This window comes from Leptidea sinapis, chromosome 3, assembly GCF_905404315.1.
Source record: "Leptidea sinapis chromosome 3, ilLepSina1.1, whole genome shotgun sequence".
In the NCBI taxonomy this organism is placed as follows: Eukaryota; Metazoa; Arthropoda; class Insecta; order Lepidoptera; family Pieridae; genus Leptidea; species Leptidea sinapis.
Genome location: NC_066267.1, coordinates 12,610,541 through 12,635,245, shown reverse-complemented (window position 1 = coordinate 12,635,245; position 24,705 = coordinate 12,610,541). Strand labels below are relative to the sequence as shown.

General features: G+C 45.9%; 1 protein-coding gene across 1 annotated transcript in view; it reads left to right on the top strand.

Annotated features, from left to right (window-relative positions):
* The window catches only part of LOC126979514 (structural maintenance of chromosomes protein 1A), a 72,327-nt gene that overhangs the window by 7,730 nt on the left and 39,892 nt on the right, over positions 1-24,705 (top strand). The window contains exons 4-11 of the mRNA XM_050828830.1: positions 360-508; positions 1,569-1,737; positions 2,250-2,462; positions 3,235-3,374; positions 3,703-3,820; positions 9,618-9,776; positions 13,901-14,008; positions 15,736-15,897. Of these exons, the coding sequence (XP_050684787.1) occupies positions 360-508; positions 1,569-1,737; positions 2,250-2,462; positions 3,235-3,374; positions 3,703-3,820; positions 9,618-9,776; positions 13,901-14,008; positions 15,736-15,897 (1,218 nt within the window). The remainder of the gene's footprint in view (positions 1-359; positions 509-1,568; positions 1,738-2,249; positions 2,463-3,234; positions 3,375-3,702; positions 3,821-9,617; positions 9,777-13,900; positions 14,009-15,735; positions 15,898-24,705) is intronic.

The window sequence follows — 24,705 nt, the reverse complement described above, 5'->3', positions numbered from 1 at the left end:
AGATATGAGTTTTGTGCACAATACTAAAAATATAATAAAAAACATAGTTACTCAAAATTGCGAGTTTATTGATTAAAATTACAAAACAAATGCGTTCTAGTGTCTAAAGTTCTAAACTTAACTGAAGAGTGACTTTGGATGATGAATCTGTATTACACTGCATGTCCTGAGCATACTTCTCATAAGGTGGTACGTAATTACCGATTTGAGTTTCCTATAACAAAATCTGTGAATAGTTTTTTTTCTCGAGATCAACTCAAAATGCATTCGCAATTGACAGTCTGAGCACCCCTGGTATAGACCATCTCTTGTTACACTGTTACACAAATGCATGTATCTGTATACTTTGCCAATTTTAGTCAGTGCCTGTTAGCCAATACCAGTCAGAGTTGGAGAAGTTGGGAATAAATGTGAAAGCGAAGAACTTTCTCGTGTTCCAAGGGGCTGTTGAAAGCATTGCCATGAAGAATCCCAAGGAGAGGACAGCACTGTTTGAAGAAATTAGTGGGTAGGTGGTAATTTATTTAAGAGAAGTAATTAAATGATTAGCAATTATAAAATTAGGTGAGCCACAAGAAAAAACAACATTTAAATTATTTGGTCAGCATACAAAGATTTTGTTTGCAATAAAAAAATCAGGCAGCAATCCTTTTTTGCTTTCCCTATTACTCCCTGCAAAAGCTAATTGCAACTAATACAATTAATATGCTGTACAAAAATAATTACAGCCATCCAGAATGACAAATTGATCTTTGATTATTTAAATGTTTGCTGGCCATGAGTTACTGATCTATTAGCTATTTCTGCTCACAGACACGGACTAGAAAAAAACAAGGACTCCGTGTCCTCCTTACATAACAGTTTAGCACCAAAACAAGCCGATTAACATGTAAATATATAGCCCCACACACACACTTACACACCCACAGGCCGATAGGCGGCCATTATGAGAATTGTCATCATCTCTGATGGTGTAAAAATGATACTATATAAGTATTTGTGGCCATATATTATTATTTAAGAGAGATAAATTGTGTAACTAGTATCCCCCGTAACCGCACACACACTAGCATAATGGTGATTCATTTGCTAATATCACGGCGCAGAGTCCTTCCTTTTTTACTCGTTCATGCTCACAGATTATATTTTGCTCACAAAAATAGCAATACTATGCTTCCCATTTAAATAACACCCTTTATTAAACCACTCACACATAGTATTGGTGGCACAAAGGCCTTATAATTCTCTCTAATGTGGTAGGAGCTGGTTGATCCCCATGTGTACCAATGATATTTTATTTATTTTATTTTATAATAATAATCTGTAAGTTTGTCTAACACTCTTATCACTTAGAGAAAAAAATTATCTCATATTTTTGCCAAACACAACAAACTAAATTAAACCAGGTGAATCAATAAATAAAAAATGTTATGAATCCAGAATTTAATATTCTCACTAATAGAATAAATAACAAAGTAATATGACTTAATGTAAGAATAATAACATTTTTAAATTAAGAAATGTGGTCACCAAAAATGCTCTATTGCAATTGCTATTTTTACACTTAGATCTGGGGTACTCAAAGAGCAGTATGAACAATGCCGTATGGAGGTAAACCGCGCTGACGAGGAGGCACAGTTCTCATACCAGAAGAAAAAGGGAGTTGCAGCAGAGAGAAAGGAAGCCAAGATGGAGAAGGAAGAAGCGGAGAAGTACACCAGACTCAAGGAGGAGTTGGTTCGTTTGTTTCTTTATTATTTAAGCTTACATTATTATTTCATTTCACCAGTGGGAGGCTCCTTTGCACAGGTTGCCGGCTAAATTATGGGTACAATAACGGCGCCTATTTCTGACGTGAAGCGTTAATGTGCAAACATTATTGTGTTAAGGTCTGAAGGGCGCTGTAGCTAGTTAAATTACTGGGCAAATGAGACTTAACATCTTACGTCTCAAAGTGACGAGCGCAATAGTATTTTATAACAGGGCCGCTCGCAACTTTTGGGTTTTCAAGAATCCTGTGCGGCACTGCATTGTAATGGGCAGGGCGTATCAATTCCCATCAGCTGAACGTCCTGCACATCCTGTCCCTTATTGTCATAAATAAAATATTATTGTAACTTTTAGGTTATAATAATGCTGATCAGGTTTATAATTGCTGTGTTTGTTACAGCTTTAGTTTGTGAATATCTTCAATGCTCTAATCGAAATATAAAATGTACACAAATATATAAACTAACCATATCTTACAGCAACAAAAAAAAGTGGAGCTTCAGCTGTTCCACCTTTACCACAATGAGAAAGATATCCAGAACTGCGAGGAGGAACTGCAATACAAGCAGAATGATGTTGCCAAGATTGAGAAAAAGCGGCAGAAAGCTGAGGAGGTCTTGAAAGAGAAGAAAAAAGAAGCAGGAACTGCTCAACGAGAGTTGGCCAAGATAGAGCAGGATATTCGGGAAGTGGTAAGTTTATTGGGCAGAAATAACTATTAATAAAAATGAGTGGTATGTTATAAGACCCATTCACTAATGTTTCATTTTCCTGTAGTATGTCATATTTATGTTTTGAACACTATTAGTAGTAGTTAACAGGATAGTTACTAGGGTTCTACAATAATGAGAGTTTCTTTGATATTTCAAACATATTGCCTGTAAGTAACAAAATATCAGAGAGGTGGTATCTGCACATATATCGATATACCTATCTCACTCTTTTAACATTTTGAACTAGAGTATCATCTGCGGCGGTTTCTTGAACGGTACTCGATCACGGCACACTACAACTATGTATATATAAGAGGAGGCACGCGATAGAAATGGAGGGAGGGGAGCACCTAGAAGTTAGGTGAATAAAAATGTAGGTATATAGTGCTGTACGATCTGAATTACACCTTATTGTATGGGGCAAGAGTCCATGTAACTTTAATTCATTGAGTGGAGAGAGACTACTGTACGTCTTGTACTATTATATATTCTGTGGTCACGGAGATAAGAACGTCATACTATTATTTATATAAAGTTTTACATATACACGCTCCCTACATCAACTGCAAAGCTTCATTGAAAATCCTTGGTCGCCGGCTGTCTTTGACTGCCTCCTCTTGCCACCGCACGGGCGATGGTCACAGGACCACCTGTCGGCAAAGAGTGGCGAGGTCTGGTCCACCAGGCAATATATTGTAATGTTCCAGAGGTAGCAGTGAATGTGTTGATCATGTTAGCATATTGTTTCCAGGAAGCAGAGATATCGAAGAAGCGTCCCACGTTTGTGAAGGCGAAGGATCGTGTCACGCACACGCAGAAGAAGCTGGAGAGCGCTTTGAAAACACTCGAGCAGGCGCGGAAGGCTCACGAGGCGCATCAGGCGGACATCAGGTGATCACTCAACCTCCTATGTTCTCCGTATACCAATTGGATGCTGTATAGTGTGGTCTATGTCCAGGTCTTTGAAAAAAATGCGTTAAACTGCAAGAAACTATTAGATTTTTCATATTATACAGGGGCGTACATACCATATAGGCAATTAGCAGTGCCTACCTCGTTAAGAAGCTTAATAAATATAGCACTAGTGTTAAGAGTATTTAGCACTAGTTTGTCACACTCTTTTAAAAAATAGATTCTCAAAAACTTTCCAAATGATTACTGCTTCATGTTGATTCAGTAGAAGGATATACCCTGATAAATGTATGATGCAACATTACAGAAAGTTGGAGGAAGAGCTCCGTGTCGTAGAAGAAGAGAAGGCGCTGTGGGAACAGAGTCAACAGACGCAGATGGGAACTTCCACAGCACGGTCTGACGTGCACCTCGAGGAGGCGCAGGTAAACAAGGAAGTCTAAAATCAATTATTCATTTAAATTCATGAATGTCACTAGTAAATGACGAAGTTATACATCTTACTAGCTCGTAAGAGAAGAATAGGCTAAAACTTACTGCCAGTTTTTAAATCAACAAACATTTAAAGTTATTTATTAATACGGCTTTACTCACGTTTTATCGGTGTCGGTACTTGCTAGTTTCGGACCATTCGGAGGTCATTTATCAGGGTGAGTGTGGTGGGTTCGCGATAACGTCCCACCTCTTACTGCGGACTTGGGCTCGTAGTGCGCGGCTGGACAGGGCTGGGGGCTCCGGTGGTGATGACGAACACGGTATCACTGACACTGTGTCACTATTGGTGTCCACGGGTGCACAGAATGTACTCACAATGTCGACTACGTAATCATCGGCACTATGGGTCTTATTGCTAGATAATAATGACTCACGAAAGTTTTAATAAACAGTTAAAGCTTGATATAATCTTAATAAATTTTTTGAGACTCATAATATACAATAAATAATAATAGTAATAATAAAGTTTTTATTGCCATACAAATCATTACAAATATAAAATGAACAATTAGGATACGTGATGAAACAAAAGGCAAAAGGAAAAAGCTCAGCTTCACCTGACATGGAATCATGGATTTATGTTTCCATGCAGCACTGTTTATCAGCCATCCCCTCCTCCCTAAGGTGTTGAGTGGGAGTGGATGTATTGTGGCTCCCCGATTACCTACTTAAGCTATCTTTTTTTATAAAATGTAATATTAGAAAAAAAAGTGTTCTGATAACCCTTGCAAGTGTATGTAAGTGTGTGTGTGTTTAGGTATGTGCGTGAGTGTGAGCGTGTGTTTATGTCCGAACACAGAAAAAATCTTTTAGAGAAAGATATTTCCAGTGGAAGTGGTTCAATTTCTCCGCAGCAATTTCCTTTTTTAGTAGAGCAAAACGGTATTTATTTTAAAGGACTCGATACTCATTTGTTTCTTTAGAGGAGGAGGTAAGTCATTCCATATTTTTGCTGCAGAGAATCTGAAAGATCCCCTTAACCGAGCTGTTTTGTGCTTAGGGATTATCAGGCCGAGTTGTCTGTTTGCACGCAGATGTGTTGGTTGAAATCCTTAACCCAACGGAGCTTTTCAAATAAAAATTCAGGCTTCTTGTTCCAAATAACCTTTTGAGTTAAACAAGCATAGTGAAGTTGTCTTCTTGCACTCGTGTTCAGGATGCCCTTGCTATTCAAGTAGGGAGTTATATAATATGCTTTCCTGGGTATGTTGAAACAAAAGCGTACACATGAGTTTTGCACTCTCTGTATTGCCCTCTCTGCGCTAGCGGTCAACCTCGGCCCATAGACGGAGCTACAGTAATTGAACTGCGATAGTACGCTTTCACACCCACACACAAACATACTCACAGTAAATAAGAAACACAAGAGGCAGTTGTTCTGTAATATATCTTGTTGTAAAACTATTGTAAAATAATATTGTCAATATGAGTAATCTATAATGGCCTTAAGAATTATGTTATATATTATTGTTTATTAACGTTTACTGTAACGCTGTTGATTACCAATAAATAAATAAATAAATAAGTACCACAGTCTTGCACAGAAGTAAACGCAAATCTTCTTAAAGATAGATTCTAATTTGATACAAGGTCTTTAATTTAAAAAAAAAGCTTTCCTAGTTTTAGTATTCACGTGTTCCACAAACTTTTGTTCACCATCCAGTAGAACTCCAAGGTTACGTGCGGACGATAACCGTTCTAAGACCACGTTGTCAGTTTTTATGTCCACGCTACTTTCCAACACTGCATTAATTTGAGTTTTCGTTCCTAGGACTATCATTTGCGATTTTGTAGGATTTAGGACCAGGCTGTTATTCTCCGAACATGTGTAGATATTTCTAAGATCGTCGCTAATTTTATTAATAGACTATTGTATCTTTTTTATCAAAAGAGTAGTACAACTGTGTATCGTCTGCATAAAGATGGTATTTGCAATGTTTAATATTATTGTGTAAGTCAGCTGTAAATATGGTGAACAAAATAGGGCTGAATAGAGAGCCCTGCGGCACGCCTCTCTCTAGCGGTCTTAAGGTTGAGAAACTCTTATCACCATTTTTTCCTTCAATTACCACCATTTGCTGTCTATCTGTAAGATAAACCGATCATCCCATGGGCTGCGTTCAAGCGGCAATTGACGACGTGCTTGCACAGATCCCCTCCGCTGAAATCATAGTCTTGGGTGATTTCAACGGGCACAATGCCGAATGGCTTGGATCACGTACCACAGACTACGCAGGGCGATCTGTGCATAATTTTGCATTGGCGTACGGTCTGTCCCAATTGGTTGAGTCGCCAACGTGGCTCCCGGATGTGGATAGCCACATGCCGTCCTTATTAGATCTTCTGCTGACTACACATCCCGACGGTTACCAGGTCATTGTCGACGCCCCTCTCGGAACGTCCGACCATTGCCTGGTCAGGAGTGTAGTGCCTATCCGACGCCCACGTCGCAGACCACCAGCGACCCGCCGCGTTTGGCACTACAAGTCAGCAGATTGGGATAGGATGCGTTCCTTTTTTGCATCCTACACTTGGAGCAGGGTTTGTTTCCCTTCGGATGATCCTAGTGCCTGCGCCGTTGCAGTAGCCGATGTGATACTACAGGGCATGGATATTTTCATACCAAGCTCTGTAGTACCGATCGGTGGCAGATCACAGCCCTGGTTCGATGCGTTAGTTAAAGCAGCATCTGACTGCAAAAAACAGGCGTATCGAACTTGGGTTGCGGCGCTGGGCACAAAGGATCCGAACTGCATAGTTCTTAAGAGGAAATACAACCGTGCTTCCAGATTTTTTAAGCGGCAAATCGCCCGTGCAAAGTCAAAACACGTCGTCAAAATTGGCGAACAGCTTTCCAGTTACCCGACCGGAACACGCAAGTTCTGGTCGTTGTCGAAAGCTGCTCTTGGTAACTTCAGCCAGCCGTCCATGCCGCCGTTGCACATGAGGAATGACACCCTCTCCCATACGGCAAAAGAGAAACCCGATCTCCTGTGCGCTCTTTTTGCCTCCAACTCGACTCTTGACGATAACGGAAAAACACCGCCGACCATCCCACGGTGTCAGAGCTCTATGCCTGAAGTACAGTTCAGACAGAAAACTGTTAGGCGAGCTCTGTTTTCGTTGGACGTGAGGAAGTCGAGCGGGCCGGATGGCATTTCTCCAATCGTGCTTAGAACGTGTGCCCCTGAGTTGACGCCGGTGCTAACGCGTTTATTCCGGCACTCTTATTCCAAAGGCGTAGTCCCTGACTTTTGGAAGTCAGCCCTTGTCCATCTGATCCAAAAAAAGGAGACAGTTCGGGTCCGGCAAACTACAGGCCTATTGCTATTACCTCCCTGCTCTCCAAAATCATGGAGAGCATAATTAGCCGTCAGCTCTTCGTATACCTAGAGGGTCACCAGTTGATCAACGACCGACAATACGGCTTTCGCCATGGTCGGTCGGCAGGTGATCTTCTGGTATACCTAACACATAGATGGGCTGCGGCTATTGAAAGCAAGGGGGAAGGCCTGGCAGTTAGCCTGGATATAGCGAAGGCCTTTGACCGTGTATGGCGCTCCTCTCTAAACTTCCATCATTTGGGCTTCCCGAGAGCTTGTGCAAGTGGACCTCCAGCTTCCTCACTGGGCGCAGCATACAGGTCGTTGTCGACGGACATTGCTCGAACCCGAAGCCCGTGAATGCTGCAGTGCCCCAAGGCTGTGTGCTATCTCCTACGCTGTTTCTTCTGCATATCAATGATATGTTGGACACCTCCAACATTCATTGCTATGCAGATGACGGCACTGGTGATACCGTATACACGGGCCATGCACGTCTCTCTCGGGAAATCGTCGACCAGTGCCGGGAGAAACTTGTGTCTTCTATCGAGTCCTCTCTCGAGAAGGTCGCGGAATGGGGTAAATTGAACCTTGTCCAATTTAACCCCCAGAAGACTCAAGTTTGCGCGTTTACCACTAAAAAAACCCCATTTGTCGCATCAGCGCTCTTCGACAACACTTCCCTAAAAGCCTCGCCTATTATCGGAATACTGGGTCTTGAAATCTCGAGCGATTGCCAATTCCGTGGCCATCTGGAGGGCAAAGCCAAATGGCTTCAAAGAAACTGGGCGTCATTAATAGAGCACGGCAAAACTTCAAGCCGGCCCACATTCTAGCGCTGTACAAAGCGCAGGTCCGGCCACACATGGAGTATTGCTGTCATCTCTGGCCTGGCGCACCACAGTATCAGCTTGATCCACTTGACCGCGTGCAACGCAGAGCAGCTCGAATTGTCGGGGACCCAGTACTCTGTGAACGGCTGGATCACTTGGCGTTGCGTAGAGACGTCGCTTCATTGTGTGTCTTCTACCGCATTTATCACGGGGAGTGTTCTGAAGAGCTGTTTTACCTAATTCCTGCCGCCGAATTCCACCTTCGCACGACACGCCACAAGTTAGAATATCATCCTCACCATCTGGATGTGTGGCTGTCCTCCACAGTGCGGTTTACAAGGAGCTTTCTTCCACGTACTACAAAGCTGTGGAATGAACTTCCTTGTGCGGTGTTTCCGGGACGATACGACATGGGTACCTTCAAAAAAAGCGCGTACACCTTCCTTAAAGGCCGGCAACTCTCCTGTGATTCCTCTGGTGTTGCAAGAGAGTGTGGGCGGCGGTGATCACTTAACAACAGGTGACCCGTACGCTCGTTTGTCCTCCTATTCCATAAAAAAAATGTTCTAAACCAGTTACACGTGTTCCTTGAAAAACCGTATCGATGCAGTTTAGCTTAAAGTAACTCCGGGTGCAAACAGTCAAATGCACGAGAATAATCTAACAGCACCATGATACTACTCATCCTCATGTCCGAAGCTTCCGTCAGGTCGTCTGTGATATTTAGGAGGGCAGTTTCAGTGCTGTAACCTCTCCTGAAGCCGGATTGATATTTGGGGATTATATTATGCCTCTCGACAAACTGCAAAACTTGATTTAGTACTACTTTTTCCAGGACTTTAGACAGCACGGGCAGAATTGAAACTGGGCGGAGATCTTTCAGATCAGTAACACAGTTCTTCTTCGGACATGGTCTTACGATAGCTTTCTTCCAGCAAGATGGAAATGTGCTGGTATCGATGGACTTATTGATTATTCTTGCTATAATAGGAAGGTTCACATCAAGAGTTAGTTTTAGCATTTCTATGTTTAGGCATTCAATACCTGACGCATTTGACTTTATATTCATAATAATTGTCTTGTTCTCTATTTCTGTCGTTGGTTTCGAATTGAGGGTGTCATTGATGGGTGTGTCATTACTAATTCTGATATCTGCGTATGTTTTAATATTGGCTGGTAGGATCAGAAAATGCTCATTTATTTTGTTTGGATCGTTTAGATGATCAGGAACTATATTTTCTTGTGCGCTACTGAGCTGAATCTATACTTAAATAAAGGAATATATACCTCAAAAACAGGAGTGCAGCACACTCGACATAGCTTGTGCGATAAGTGCCAATTTATTATTACATATTTACATACCCAAATATATATTACAATCATAATATTCATCACACAAATGTTTGCACCTACCGGGATTTAAATTTAGGGTTCTAATGTTAAAATTCAAGCACTAAGCTATGAAGACTTCATATGTAAAATATTTTTGAGATGATACAACGTCGAAGTGATGAGCCCATATACAGCAACTTGAATCTTCATAGCTGATATTATTTGTATCCAAACACCAGATCCGTGAATACGAAGAGCTGAAGATGGAAGCATCCAGACAGGCGGCGCGCTACCTGCAGGAACTGGACTCGGTGAACCGCGAGCAGAAGGCGGACCAGGACAGACTCGACAACGAGATGCGGAAGAAGGGGGAAGTGGAGAACAAACACAGGCAGAAGGTAGGTTGTCAAATTCAAATTCAAATATTTTTATTCAAAATAGGATGTGAAATCACTTATTGAAAGTCAAAAAAACTACCACCCATTCCGAAATGAATGCCTCAGGCCTGAGAAGAATGGGCGCAACAAACTCAGCGGGCTTTTTTTTTTCATCAAAAATATGTTTTACAATTAAGGTAACATTTACAAAGTAACAAAGCAACATTGTACAATTAAACTTATTATTTAATAGCCTGAGGTCGGTCGCTCCATTCCCAATCTGTGGTATCATTAAGAAAGTCATTTATGTTATAGTAACCTTTACCACACAAACATTTTTAACAATTCTTTTGAATAACGTAATACTTTTGTTTTGAACATTTTCTGGGATCTTGTTGTAAAAGCATATACATCGCCCCACAAAAGACTTACTAACTCGACTTAGCCCAGTAGTAGGCATCATCAGTTTATGTCTGTCCCTGGTGTTAACATTATGGTTATGACAGTTTCTGTCAAATTCACTTATGTGCCTATGAACATACATTACATTATCAAGAATATATTGAGAAGCAACAGTCAAGATGTTAAATAAATAACTTTGCTCTCAATGATTCTCTAGGACCTAGGTTATAAATAGCGCGAATAGCCCTCTTCTGCAGCACAAAATATATTGTATTAATATCGGCAGCGTTGCCCTATAGCAATATACCATAGGACATAATATTATGGAAATAACTAAAGTATACCAGTCGCGCCGTATCTATGTCAGTTAATTGTCTAATCATAAGTTACTTCATTTGAAACAATTTGGCTTTACTAGGGGACGTTCAACAACGGATGCAGGTGTTGAGCTGATCAAGAATATTTAGATAGGCATCTTCTGTGATTTATCTAAGGCTTTTGATTGTGTTCAACATTCAACGCTGGTCAGGAAGCTATACCACTATGGCATAAAAGGAACTTCGCTCGATCTTCTTCATATCTAAACAATAGAATTCAGAGGGTCGACGTGAATGGCAGGAGGTCTCCTGGGACTCCTCTCAGTATGGGGGTACCACAAGGGTCTATTCTTGGACCGTTCCTCTTCCTTATCTATATAAATGATCTTCCTAATCTTATAGAGAAAAAACATAAGGTAGTATTGTTTGCGGACGACACTTCACTGATTTTCAAAGTGAAAAGAAACCAAGCTATGTATGACGAAGTGAACGATATTTTATCTGACATCGTGTACTAGCGCTAATAACCTATTGTTAAATAGCAAGAAAACTAAATTCATTAAATTTACCGTACCAAATGTCAAAAATGTAAATGCAAATGTTCTGTTAAATGGAGAGGTGATAGAACCGGTGGAATCTGCTATATTTCTTGGCATAACTCTAGATTCCAAATTTCATTCTAGATTCATTGATGGTGTTGTGTGCACACATTTCGCCTTAGAAATTCAAGCAGAGATCCGCTCATTCTGCCATCATCTACAGCTTACCCTGATGGATATGTCCCAATTAACATAAAAAAAATTAATGACATAAAAAAATTACAAAGATATTTACCAGAAGATGAACAAATTCAAGCTTTTTATAAGACTGTTTTTGAAATTCCAACAACTAATGGACAAGAAATTTAAGAAAATTAGTAATATTTTGATATAATTAATAAAAAACTGATGTTAATGTTGAGTTTTATTTCCTAAACTGATATTTATTTGAGAAACAACATAAGTCAAGCATTTTAAATGTTAAATATTTACATACAACATTATGTTTTATTGATATACAATGTTTTTAACAATATGATACACTATTATCTACCTTTTGACATAGATATTATTATCAAGTTTCATTCAAAATTTTATGACAAACAGTTTTTTTAGTTTCTGAAAACTTTAGCTTGACTGACTCATGTGGTTTCTCAAATGACTAATTCAAGTGCATTCTGCGATTCCTCCCAGGCATCAAAAATATTCTTGATCAGCTCAACACCTGCATCCGTTGTTGAACGTCCCCTAGTAAAGCCAAATTGTTTCAAATGAAGTAACTTATGAGAGTTAAAGTAAGTAAGCATTTGGCTTAAAATTATTTTTTCAAAAATTTTACTAAGGGTCGGCAAAACCGACACAGGACGATAGTTGTTCGGGTCAGAAGAGCATCCCGACTTAAATATTGGTGTTATTTTACTATGTTTGAGAAGGTCAGGAAACACGCCACAATTAATACAATTATTAAATACTATTGCAAAATATGGTGCTATGACATCAATTATTGAACTTATTATTTTAACAGAAATGCCCCATACATCAGCAGTTTTTTTCATGTCGAGAGACTTAAAAGTTTTAATTATTTCTCTAGGGCTAACAAAACTAAAATTGAAAGTTTGTTGGCATTCTTTAACATTTTCCAGAAGAAGTGACTCAGCAACACTGGTGGAGGAGACAAGAGTGCTTGTGATAGAAACTGGAATGTCAGAAAAAAATTTCTCAAAAGCAGAAGCAACTTTGTTGTTACAACTGTTTATTGATAGATTATATTCAATGTTGCGGTCTTTCACTCTTCCAGATTCCCAGTTAATCACATTTCAAGTCATCATTATTTTATTCGGTGCATTTTTAATTATCTGTCTGATATGCATAGACTTTGCAATAGAACAAACACTTTTAAATAATTTAGAGTATTTTTAACATACTCGAGAAAAGATGCATCATGATTATATAATGATGTCTGACTATATAGTTCATATAGCCTTTGTCTGCTCCTATGAATGCCAGCTGTTGCCCAATCATTAAATAATAAGAAACCACCTGATTTGACTGTCTTTGAAGTAAATATAGAAGCAAACTCTGTTTTAATTATTTTAAATAACATATCATACATTTCATTAGGATTAATATTATGTTTCAATAAATCCAAATTTGAGAGTTTAACTGACACATTACCTCTATATTTCTCCATCCGCCTATTATTCACGGGGACAAACGTAAACTTTTTAATTTTAGAACATTTATTGACCTCAATATTAAAAGAGGCTAACTGCCCAAAGTGGTCTGAACTCTGGTGGTTTATTATTGCCTGAGAAATGGGTATATAATTTGAAAATATGTTATCAATACAGCTTTTGGAGGTGCCGGTTACTCTAGTAGGCTCTAAGAAAATATTGGTTAAATCATATGATTTGAACAAAGATCTGAATCTAATACTGGTGGTGGATTTTTCTAATAAATTAATATTAAAATCACCACATATCATATATACCATATAGGTACTTTTTCGACTTCCATAATTTTAATAAAACCTCCTCCAATACACTTTCAAATAATTCATATACTGCATCTGGGGGTCTGTATATACTAACAACAGATTGAATTATCCGTCTGTAATAGTTATATATGCAACTGTTGTGTAATAAGGGGTATTAAAACACGAATGTGGATTTATCTGTTATTATGTGATAATAGTATCACATGAGCATGTCTGCGCATGTTTGTTCCGGTCGAATTGTTCCGACCGCAACAAACACACTTATCTTATGGTGTAAGGAGTAACTTGCCACGTAAATCATGTCTGCGACCGGCCGCTCGCCATAAGCAGTACACTCGTATTCTGACGTTCATCCTTATTTTATAAATTTATATCAGAATGACCGACTTTTGTTATTTATTGTACCAAAGTTGTTATAATTTAACATTAAATGATATTTTTAAATAAAATAATGACTAATTAACTTATTAATTATTAAATTAATATTTATTATTTGTGCTATTATTTTAGTAGTTTTCTTTGATTATTGTGCAACACACGTCACAGAAAATAAAACTGATAGATGACTTTTGAAGCAAATAGTAATCTAATACCAAAGATGATGAAGTATTACGTAATAAGAGGCGGGACTGCCTAAGTAAAAATTTAAATTTAGTTTATAATGAAATGTGCATTTAACATATGTTAGAAATAGTAGTCATTCCAGTATTCCAGTATAGTAGTATTGGTGACGAAGTATAGTCTGGCCAAGTTTAAAACCTAACAGTTGCTTAAAACGTAGTGGATTTCGGCTATCTCGATGTTGTACAAGATTATAGCCGTCATCTGTCAATCTATGGCTGCTAATTTCTTCAGTGGGTTGGCTATGGCTCATGAGTGTGTTTTCGTCAGGGTCACGAGCGTAACGAAGCAATGAAGCGGATTGAGAAGCTGAACGAGCACATCAAGAGTTCGGAGCAGGCCCTGGATGAGCAGCGCCGTCTCCGCGCCGAGCTGCAGGTAACATCCTGCTGACATCTGACTCGTATATACCTTGTTAAATCTATATGGTTTATTTATATATGTATATTTCACCAACCGAACCTTCTCAAATCTTACTCCAACTTTTACACAGGCGCGCTCAAGATTATCCATTTTGCGTGAAACTAATATAAACCAACGGCCAACCAACTTACGGCCGTTCCCAATATACTACCTTCTACAGTCAGTAATTAGCTGTAAATAATCTGAAGCTGTCCCAATATACCCGATAAGTTATTCTTATCGTGTATATATATTATTGGGACGCGTGAATTGCAATTTCCATACAAACCTAACTTTTTGTGATAACCCTAACTTTTGGGATTAATTACATAAATTAAATTTGTAACCAATTTACGAACTTCCCGCATCGTTGATAAATTTTGGTAACAAAATTAATTTAAACAAATATATGTAATAATTAATTAAATAGTAAGTTGAAGTTGAAACAAAAAATTACAAACTAAATAACTAATATTTTGCCAATTTAAGGAACATGTTAGTGACGTACTAGAAAACCTTATTTATTAGAACTAATTCTTTTTTTCATTATTTTTTTTTTCTCCATTTCCTTCTTTATGTATTAAATAACTAATATTTGAAAAGGTTTTGTAATATACTACATTAAAGAGCGATTGTTTATTTTTGTTACCTTTTGACATTGAGTTTTCGTGCGAAGTAGCATTACTGAAAAAGTTCTGAATAATCAGCTTGCTTTGTCGATACTATGACTGAACGTTGAACGTTTCTGGGTTTTAAAATGCTCCAACTTTCATTCCATTACGATGTTAAGACAGAGTTAAACAGGTTGTAGACTTAGAGCATTAATATGTCTAGATAGACTCTGACAGGTGGGAAAAAGTCGAGAAAAAAATGAGTTTAGTGTTAACCTCTATTTTGAGGAATGCACGCACTCTAACACAAACTGTCATACAAATCGCGAGTGTAAGACGTAGCTTGTCACGCACACTAAACTGATGTTTCTGGCTTGTTTTTATCGTTTGTCTAAAATATGTCCAATTAAAGTACCTCACGCATAGTAGATTATCTACTAGTTTAAAATAGTTACGAACACTTAAGTTAATAATCTCAACGATGGTAGTACATCTAAGTATGCTAAGTCAAAGAATTCGTTACTTAACAACTGCCTGGCCGATGCTACGCTTGTACATAATAGGTCCTACTCTAAGTAGGAATTAGTCTGTATATTGATTTAACTAGTGGAGCATGTATAAGAGGATTGAAACGTAAAAGACTAACCAGGGTATTTAATTTTATCAAACTTCGGGAAATCAATTGTCAGCTTGATGTGTTAACAAGTACCAACTAAGAGGTAGCATCATCGGTCGGTCGTGCCCACTGACCTGTACTATTTGGCTGATTTGCCATGTAGCGAGAGTCTGCGGTACTAAAACTAGTGATGACAACGTCAGCAAACGAAATTAATTCAAAATGTAAAAATATTTCAGAGTATAACGATTAAAATTTGAAAAACAAAATTTTATCAACAATGCGGGACTGGAACCCACGACCTCTGGCGTTCAGTGTTCTAACCATCCGAGCTAATCGTTCGTGTGACGTATCGTCATAAAATCTTGGATGCTTTGTTCAACTCTCAAATTTTATTTGTGTAAGTGAGTGAGGGTAATCACTTTAAAAACATCACAAATTGTTAAGTTGATGATGATGGTTGTTGGTGGCGGCAGGCGGACGTGGGGTCGTGCCGCGGCAAGGCGGCCGCGCTGCAGGCCGCGCTGGAGGACGTGGCGGCGCAGCTGGGGGACGCACGCGTCGACAAACACGAGGAGGCGCGGCGCCGCAAGAAGCAGGAGATCGTGGAGAGCTTCAAGCGGGAGATACCCGGAGTCGTGAGTCACTGGCTTTATATTACGACGAGGAACTCTATGTATGACTAGTTGTACGTGGCGGCGCAGCTGGGGGACGCACGCGTCGACAAACACGAGGAGGCGCGGCGCCGCAAGAAGCAGGAGATCGTGGAGAGCTTCAAGCGGGAGATACCCGGAGTCGTGAGTCACTGGCTTTATATTACGACGAGGAACTCTATGTATGACTAGTTGTACGTGGCGGCGCAGCTGGGGGACGCACGCGTCGACAAACACGAGGAGGCGCGGCGCCGCAAGAAGCAGGAGATCGTGGAGAGCTTCAAGCGGGAGATACCCGGAGTCGTGAGTCACTGGCTTTATATTACGACGAGGAACTCTATGTATGACTAGTTGTACGTGGCGGCGCAGCTGGGGGACGCACGCGTCGACAAACACGAGGAGGCGCGGCGCCGCAAGAAGCAGGAGATCGTGGAGAGCTTCAAGCGGGAGATACCCGGAGTCGTGAGTCACTGGCTTTATATTACGACGAGGAACTCTATGTTTGACTAGTTGTACGTGGCGGCGCAGCTGGGGGACGCACGCGTCGACAAACACGAGGAGGCGCGGCGCCGCAAGAAGCAGGAGATCGTGGAGAGCTTCAAGCGGGAGATACCCGGAGTCGTGAGTCACTGGCTTTATATTACGACGAGGAACTCTATGTATGACTAGTTGTACGTGGCGGCGCAGCTGGGGGACGCACGCGTCGACAAACACGAGGAGGCGCGGCGCCGCAAGAAGCAGGAGATCGTGGAGAGCTTCAAGCGGGAGATACCCGGAGTCGTGAGTCACTGGCTTTATATTACGACGAGGAACTCTATGTATGACTAGTTGTACGTGGCGGCGCAGCTGGGGGACGCACGCGTCGACAAACACGAGGAGGCGCGGCGCCGCAAGAAGCAGGAGATCGTGGAGAGCTTCAAGCGGGAGATACCCGGAGTCGTGAGTCACTGGCTTTATATTACGACGAGGAACTCTATGTATGACTAGTTGTACGTGGCGGCGCAGCTGGGGGACGCACGCGTCGACAAACACGAGGAGGCGCGGCGCCGCAAGAAGCAGGAGATCGTGGAGAGCTTCAAGCGGGAGATACCCGGAGTCGTGAGTCACTGGCTTTATATTACGACGAGGAACTCTATGTATGACTAGTTGTACGTGGCGGCGCAGCTGGGGGACGCACGCGTCGACAAACACGAGGAGGCGCGGCGCCGCAGGAAGCAGGAGATCGTGGAGAGCTTCAAGCGGGAGATACCCGGAGTCGTGAGTCACTGGCTTTATATTACGACGAGGAACTCTATGTATGACTAGTTGTACGTGGCGGCGCAGCTGGGGGACGCACGCGTCGACAAACACGAGGAGGCGCGGCGCCGCAAGAAGCAGGAGATCGTGGAGAGCTTCAAGCGGGAGATACCCGGAGTCGTGAGTCACTGGCTTTATATTACGACGAGGAACTCTATGTATGACTAGTTGTACGTGGCGGCGCAGCTGGGGGACGCACGCGTCGACAAACACGAGGAGGCGCGGCGCCGCAGGAAGCAGGAGATCGTGGAGAGCTTCAAGCGGGAGATACCCGGAGTCGTGAGTCACTGGCTTTATATTACGACGAGGAACTCTATGTATGACTAGTTGTACGTGGCGGCGCAGCTGGGGGACGCACGCGTCGACAAACACGAGGAGGCGCGGCGCCGCAGGAAGCAGGAGATCGTGGAGAGCTTCAAGCGGGAGATACCCGGAGTCGTGAGTCACTGGCTTTATATTACGACGAGGAACTCTATGTATGACTAGTTGTACGTGGCGGCGCAGCTGGGGGACGCACGCGTCGACAAACACGAGGAGGCGCGGCGCCGCAAGAAGCAGGAGATCGTGGAGAGCTTCAAGCGGGAGATACCCGGAGTCGTGAGTCACTGGCTTTATATTACGACGAGGAACTCTATGTATGACTAGTTGTACGTGGCGGCGCAGCTGGGGGACGCACGCGTCGACAAACACGAGGAGGCGCGGCGCCGCAAGAAGCAGGAGATCGTGGAGAGCTTCAAGCGGGAGATACCCGGAGTCGTGAGTCACTGGCTTTATATTACGACGAGGAACTCTATGTATGACTAGTTGTACGTGGCGGCGCAGCTGGGGGACGCACGCGTCGACAAACACGAGGAGGCGCGGCGCCGCAAGAAGCAGGAGATCGTGGAGAGCTTCAAGCGGGAGATACCCGGAGTCGTGAGTCACTGGCTTTATATTACGACGAGGAACTCTATGTATGACTAGTTGTACGTGGCGGCGCAGCTGGGGGACGCACGCGTCGACAAACATGAGGAGGCGCGGCGCCGCAAGAAGCAGGAGATCGTGGAGAGCTTCAAGCGGGAGATACCCGGAGTCGTGAGTCACTGGCTTTATATTACGACGAGGAACTCTATGTATGACTAGTTGTACGTGGCGGCGCAGCTGGGGGACGCACGCGTCGACAAACACGAGGAGGCGCGGCGCCGCAAGAAGCAGGAGATCGTGGAGAGCTTCAAGCGGGAGATACCCGGAGTCGTGAGTCACTGGCTTTATATTACGACGAGGAACTCTATGTATGACTAGTTGTACGTGGCGGCGCAGCTGGGGGACGCACGCGTCGACAAACACGAGGAGGCGCGGCGCCGCAAGAAGCAGGAGATCGTGGAGAGCTTCAAGCGGGAGATACCCGGAGTCGTGAGTCACTGGCTTTATATTACGACGAGGAACTCTATGTATGACTAGTTGTACGTGGCGGCGCAGCTGGGGGACGCACGCGTCGACAAACACGAGGAGGCGCGGCGCCGCAAGAAGCAGGAGATCGTGGAGAGCTTCAAGCGGGAGATACCCGGAGTCGTGAGTCACTGGCTTTATATTACGACGAGGAACTCTATGTATGACTAGTTGTACGTGGCGGCGCAGCTGGGGGACGCACGCGTCGACAAACACGAGGAGGCGCGGCGCCGCAAGAAGCAGGAGATCGTGGAGAGCTTCAAGCGGGAGATACCCGGAGTCGTGAGTCACTGGCTTTATATTACGACGAGGAACTCTATGTATGACTAGTTGTACGTGGCGGCGCAGCTGGGGGACGCACGCGTCGACAAACACGAGGAGGCGCGGCGCCGCAAGAAGCAGGAGATCGTGGAGAGCTTCAAGCGGGAGATACCCGGAGTCGTGAGTCACTGGCTTTATATTACGACGAGGAACTCTATGTATGACTAGTTGTACGTGGCGGCGCAGCTGGGGGACGCACGCGTCGACAAACACGAGGAGGCGCGGCGCCGCAAGAAGCAGGAGATCGTGGAGAGCTTCAAGCGGGAGATACCCGGAGTCGTGAGTCACTGGCTTTATATTACGACGAGGAACTCTATGTATGACTAGTTGTACGTGGCGGCGCAGCTGGGGGACGCACGCGTCGACAAACACGAGGAGGCGCGGCGCCGCAAGAAGCAGGAGATCGTGGAGAGCTTCAAGCGGGAGATACCCGGAGTCGTGAGTCACTGGCTTTATATTACGACGAGGAACTCTATGTATGACTAGTTGTACGTGGCGGCGCAGCTGGGGGACGCACGCGTCGACAAACACGAGGAGGCGCGGCGCCGCAGGAAGCAGGAGATCGTGGAGAGCTTCAAGCGGGAGATACCCGGAGTCGTGAGTCACTGGCTTTATATTACGACGAGGAACTCTATGTATGACTAGTTGTACGTGGCGGCGCAGCTGGGGGACGCACGCGTCGACAAACACGAGGAGGCGCGGCGCCGCAGGAAGCAGGAGATCGTGGAGAGCTTCAAGCGGGAGATACCCGGAGTCGTGAGTCACTGGCTTTATATTACGACGAGGAACTCTATGTATGACTAGTTGTACGTGGCGGCGCAGCTGGGGGACGCACGCGTCGACAAACACGAGGAGGCGCGGCGCCGCAAGAAGCAGGAGATCGTGGAGAGCTTCAAGCGGGAGATACCCGGAGTCGTGAGTCACTGGCTTTATATTACGACGAGGAACTCTATGTATGACTAGTTGTACGTGGCGGCGCAGCTGGGGGACGCACGCGTCGACAAACACGAGGAGGCGCGGCGCCGCAAGAAGCAGGAGATCGTGGAGAGCTTCAAGCGGGAGATACCCGGAGTCGTGAGTCACTGGCTTTATATTACGACGAGGAACTCTATGTATGACTAGTTGTACGTGGCGGCGCAGCTGGGGGACGCACGCGTCGACAAACATGAGGAGGCGCGGCGCCGCAAGAAGCAGGAGATCGTGGAGAGCTTCAAGCGGGAGATACCCGGAGTCGTGAGTCACTGGCTTTATATTACGACGAGGAACTCTATGTATGACTAGTTGTACGTGGCGGCGCAGCTGGGGGACGCACGCGTCGACAAACACGAGGAGGCGCGGCGCCGCAAGAAGCAGGAGATCGTGGAGAGCTTCAAGCGGGAGATACCCGGAGTCGTGAGTCACTGGCTTTATATTACGACGAGGAACTCTATGTATGACTAGTTGTACGTGGCGGCGCAGCTGGGGGACGCACGCGTCGACAAACACGAGGAGGCGCGGCGCCGCAAGAAGCAGGAGATCGTGGAGAGCTTCAAGCGGGAGATACCCGGAGTCGTGAGTCACTGGCTTTATATTACGACGAGGAACTCTATGTATGACTAGTTGTACGTGGCGGCGCAGCTGGGGGACGCACGCGTCGACAAACACGAGGAGGCGCGGCGCCGCAAGAAGCAGGAGATCGTGGAGAGCTTCAAGCGGGAGATACCCGGAGTCGTGAGTCACTGGCTTTATATTACGACGAGGAACTCTATGTATGACTAGTTGTACGTGGCGGCGCAGCTGGGGGACGCACGCGTCGACAAACACGAGGAGGCGCGGCGCCGCAAGAAGCAGGAGATCGTGGAGAGCTTCAAGCGGGAGATACCCGGAGTCGTGAGTCACTGGCTTTATATTACGACGAGGAACTCTATGTATGACTAGTTGTACGTGGCGGCGCAGCTGGGGGACGCACGCGTCGACAAACACGAGGAGGCGCGGCGCCGCAAGAAGCAGGAGATCGTGGAGAGCTTCAAGCGGGAGATACCCGGAGTCGTGAGTCACTGGCTTTATATTACGACGAGGAACTCTATGTATGACTAGTTGTACGTGGCGGCGCAGCTGGGGGACGCACGCGTCGACAAACACGAGGAGGCGCGGCGCCGCAAGAAGCAGGAGATCGTGGAGAGCTTCAAGCGGGAGATACCCGGAGTCGTGAGTCACTGGCTTTATATTACGACGAGGAACTCTATGTATGACTAGTTGTACGTGGCGGCGCAGCTGGGGGACGCACGCGTCGACAAACACGAGGAGGCGCGGCGCCGCAGGAAGCAGGAGATCGTGGAGAGCTTCAAGCGGGAGATACCCGGAGTCGTGAGTCACTGGCTTTATATTACGACGAGGAACTCTATGTATGACTAGTTGTACGTGGCGGCGCAGCTGGGGGACGCACGCGTCGACAAACACGAGGAGGCGCGGCGCCGCAAGAAGCAGGAGATCGTGGAGAGCTTCAAGCGGGAGATAGCCGGAGTCGTGAGTCACTGGCTTTATATTACGACGAGGAACTCTATGTATGACTAGTTGTACGTGGCGGCGCAGCTGGGGGACGCACGCGTCGACAAACACGAGGAGGCGCGGCGCCGCAAGAAGCAGGAGATCGTGGAGAGCTTCAAGCGGGAGATACCCGGAGTCGTGAGTCACTGGCTTTATATTACGACGAGGAACTCTATGTATGACTAGTTGTACGTGGCGGCGCAGCTGGGGGACGCACGCGTCGACAAACACGAGGAGGCGCGGCGCCGCAAGAAGCAGGAGATCGTGGAGAGCTTCAAGCGGGAGATACCCGGAGTCGTGAGTCACTGGCTTTATATTACGACGAGGAACTCTATGTATGACTAGTTGTACGTGGCGGCGCAGCTGGGGGACGCACGCGTCGACAAACACGAGGAGGCGCGGCGCCGCAAGAAGCAGGAGATCGTGGAGAGCTTCAAGCGGGAGATACCCGGAGTCGTGAGTCACTGGCTTTATATTACGACGAGGAACTCTATGTATGACTAGTTGTACGTGGCGGCGCAGCTGGGGGACGCACGCGTCGACAAACACGAGGAGGCGCGGCGCCGCAAGAAGCAGGAGATCGTGGAGAGCTTCAAGCGGGAGATACCCGGAGTCGTGAGTCACTGGCTTTATATTACGACGAGGAACTCTATGTATGACTAGTTGTACGTGGCGGCGCAGCTGGGGGACGCACGCGTCGACAAACACGAGGAGGCGCGGCGCCGCAAGAAGCAGGAGATCGTGGAGAGCTTCAAGCGGGAGATACCCGGAGTCGTGAGTCACTGGCTTTATATTACGACGAGGAACTCTATGTATGACTAGTTGTACGTGGCGGCGCAGCTGGGGGACGCACGCGTCGACAAACACGAGGAGGCGCGGCGCCGCAGGAAGCAGGAGATCGTGGAGAGCTTCAAGCGGGAGATACCCGGAGTCGTGAGTCACTGGCTTTATATTACGACGAGGAACTCTATGTATGACTAGTTGTACGTGGCGGCGCAGCTGGGGGACGCACGCGTCGACAAACACGAGGAGGCGCGGCGCCGCAAGAAGCAGGAGATCGTGGAGAGCTTCAAGCGGGAGATACCCGGAGTCGTGAGTCACTGGCTTTATATTACGACGAGGAACTCTATGTATGACTAGTTGTACGTGGCGGCGCAGCTGGGGGACGCACGCGTCGACAAACACGAGGAGGCGCGGCGCCGCAGGAAGCAGGAGATCGTGGAGAGCTTCAAGCGGGAGATACCCGGAGTCGTGAGTCACTGGCTTTATATTACGACGAGGAACTCTATGTATGACTAGTTGTACGTGGCGGCGCAGCTGGGGGACGCACGCGTCGACAAACACGAGGAGGCGCGGCGCCGCAGGAAGCAGGAGATCGTGGAGAGCTTCAAGCGGGAGATACCCGGAGTCGTGAGTCACTGGCTTTATATTACGACGAGGAACTCTATGTATGACTAGTTGTACGTGGCGGCGCAGCTGGGGGACGCACGCGTCGACAAACACGAGGAGGCGCGGCGCCGCAAGAAGCAGGAGATCGTGGAGAGCTTCAAGCGGGAGATACCCGGAGTCGTGAGTCACTGGCTTTATATTACGACGAGGAACTCTATGTATGACTAGTTGTACGTGGCGGCGCAGCTGGGGGACGCACGCGTCGACAAACACGAGGAGGCGCGGCGCCGCAAGAAGCAGGAGATCGTGGAGAGCTTCAAGCGGGAGATACCCGGAGTCGTGAGTCACTGGCTTTATATTACGACGAGGAACTCTATGTATGACTAGTTGTACGTGGCGGCGCAGCTGGGGGACGCACGCGTCGACAAACACGAGGAGGCGCGGCGCCGCAAGAAGCAGGAGATCGTGGAGAGCTTCAAGCGGGAGATACCCGGAGTCGTGAGTCACTGGCTTTATATTACGACGAGGAACTCTATGTATGACTAGTTGTACGTGGCGGCGCAGCTGGGGGACGCACGCGTCGACAAACATGAGGAGGCGCGGCGCCGCAAGAAGCAGGAGATCGTGGAGAGCTTCAAGCGGGAGATACCCGGAGTCGTGAGTCACTGGCTTTATATTACGACGAGGAACTCTATGTATGACTAGTTGTACGTGGCGGCGCAGCTGGGGGACGCACGCGTCGACAAACACGAGGAGGCGCGGCGCCGCAAGAAGCAGGAGATCGTGGAGAGCTTCAAGCGGGAGATACCCGGAGTCGTGAGTCACTGGCTTTATATTACGACGAGGAACTCTATGTATGACTAGTTGTACGTGGCGGCGCAGCTGGGGGACGCACGCGTCGACAAACACGAGGAGGCGCGGCGCCGCAAGAAGCAGGAGATCGTGGAGAGCTTCAAGCGGGAGATACCCGGAGTCGTGAGTCACTGGCTTTATATTACGACGAGGAACTCTATGTATGACTAGTTGTACGTGGCGGCGCAGCTGGGGGACGCACGCGTCGACAAACACGAGGAGGCGCGGCGCCGCAAGAAGCAGGAGATCGTGGAGAGCTTCAAGCGGGAGATACCCGGAGTCGTGAGTCACTGGCTTTATATTACGACGAGGAACTCTATGTATGACTAGTTGTACGTGGCGGCGCAGCTGGGGGACGCACGCGTCGACAAACACGAGGAGGCGCGGCGCCGCAAGAAGCAGGAGATCGTGGAGAGCTTCAAGCGGGAGATACCCGGAGTCGTGAGTCACTGGCTTTATATTACGACGAGGAACTCTATGTATGACTAGTTGTACGTGGCGGCGCAGCTGGGGGACGCACGCGTCGACAAACACGAGGAGGCGCGGCGCCGCAAGAAGCAGGAGATCGTGGAGAGCTTCAAGCGGGAGATACCCGGAGTCGTGAGTCACTGGCTTTATATTACGACGAGGAACTCTATGTATGACTAGTTGTACGTGGCGGCGCAGCTGGGGGACGCACGCGTCGACAAACACGAGGAGGCGCGGCGCCGCAAGAAGCAGGAGATCGTGGAGAGCTTCAAGCGGGAGATACCCGGAGTCGTGAGTCACTGGCTTTATATTACGACGAGGAACTCTATGTATGACTAGTTGTACGTGGCGGCGCAGCTGGGGGACGCACGCGTCGACAAACACGAGGAGGCGCGGCGCCGCAAGAAGCAGGAGATCGTGGAGAGCTTCAAGCGGGAGATACCCGGAGTCGTGAGTCACTGGCTTTATATTACGACGAGGAACTCTATGTATGACTAGTTGTACGTGGCGGCG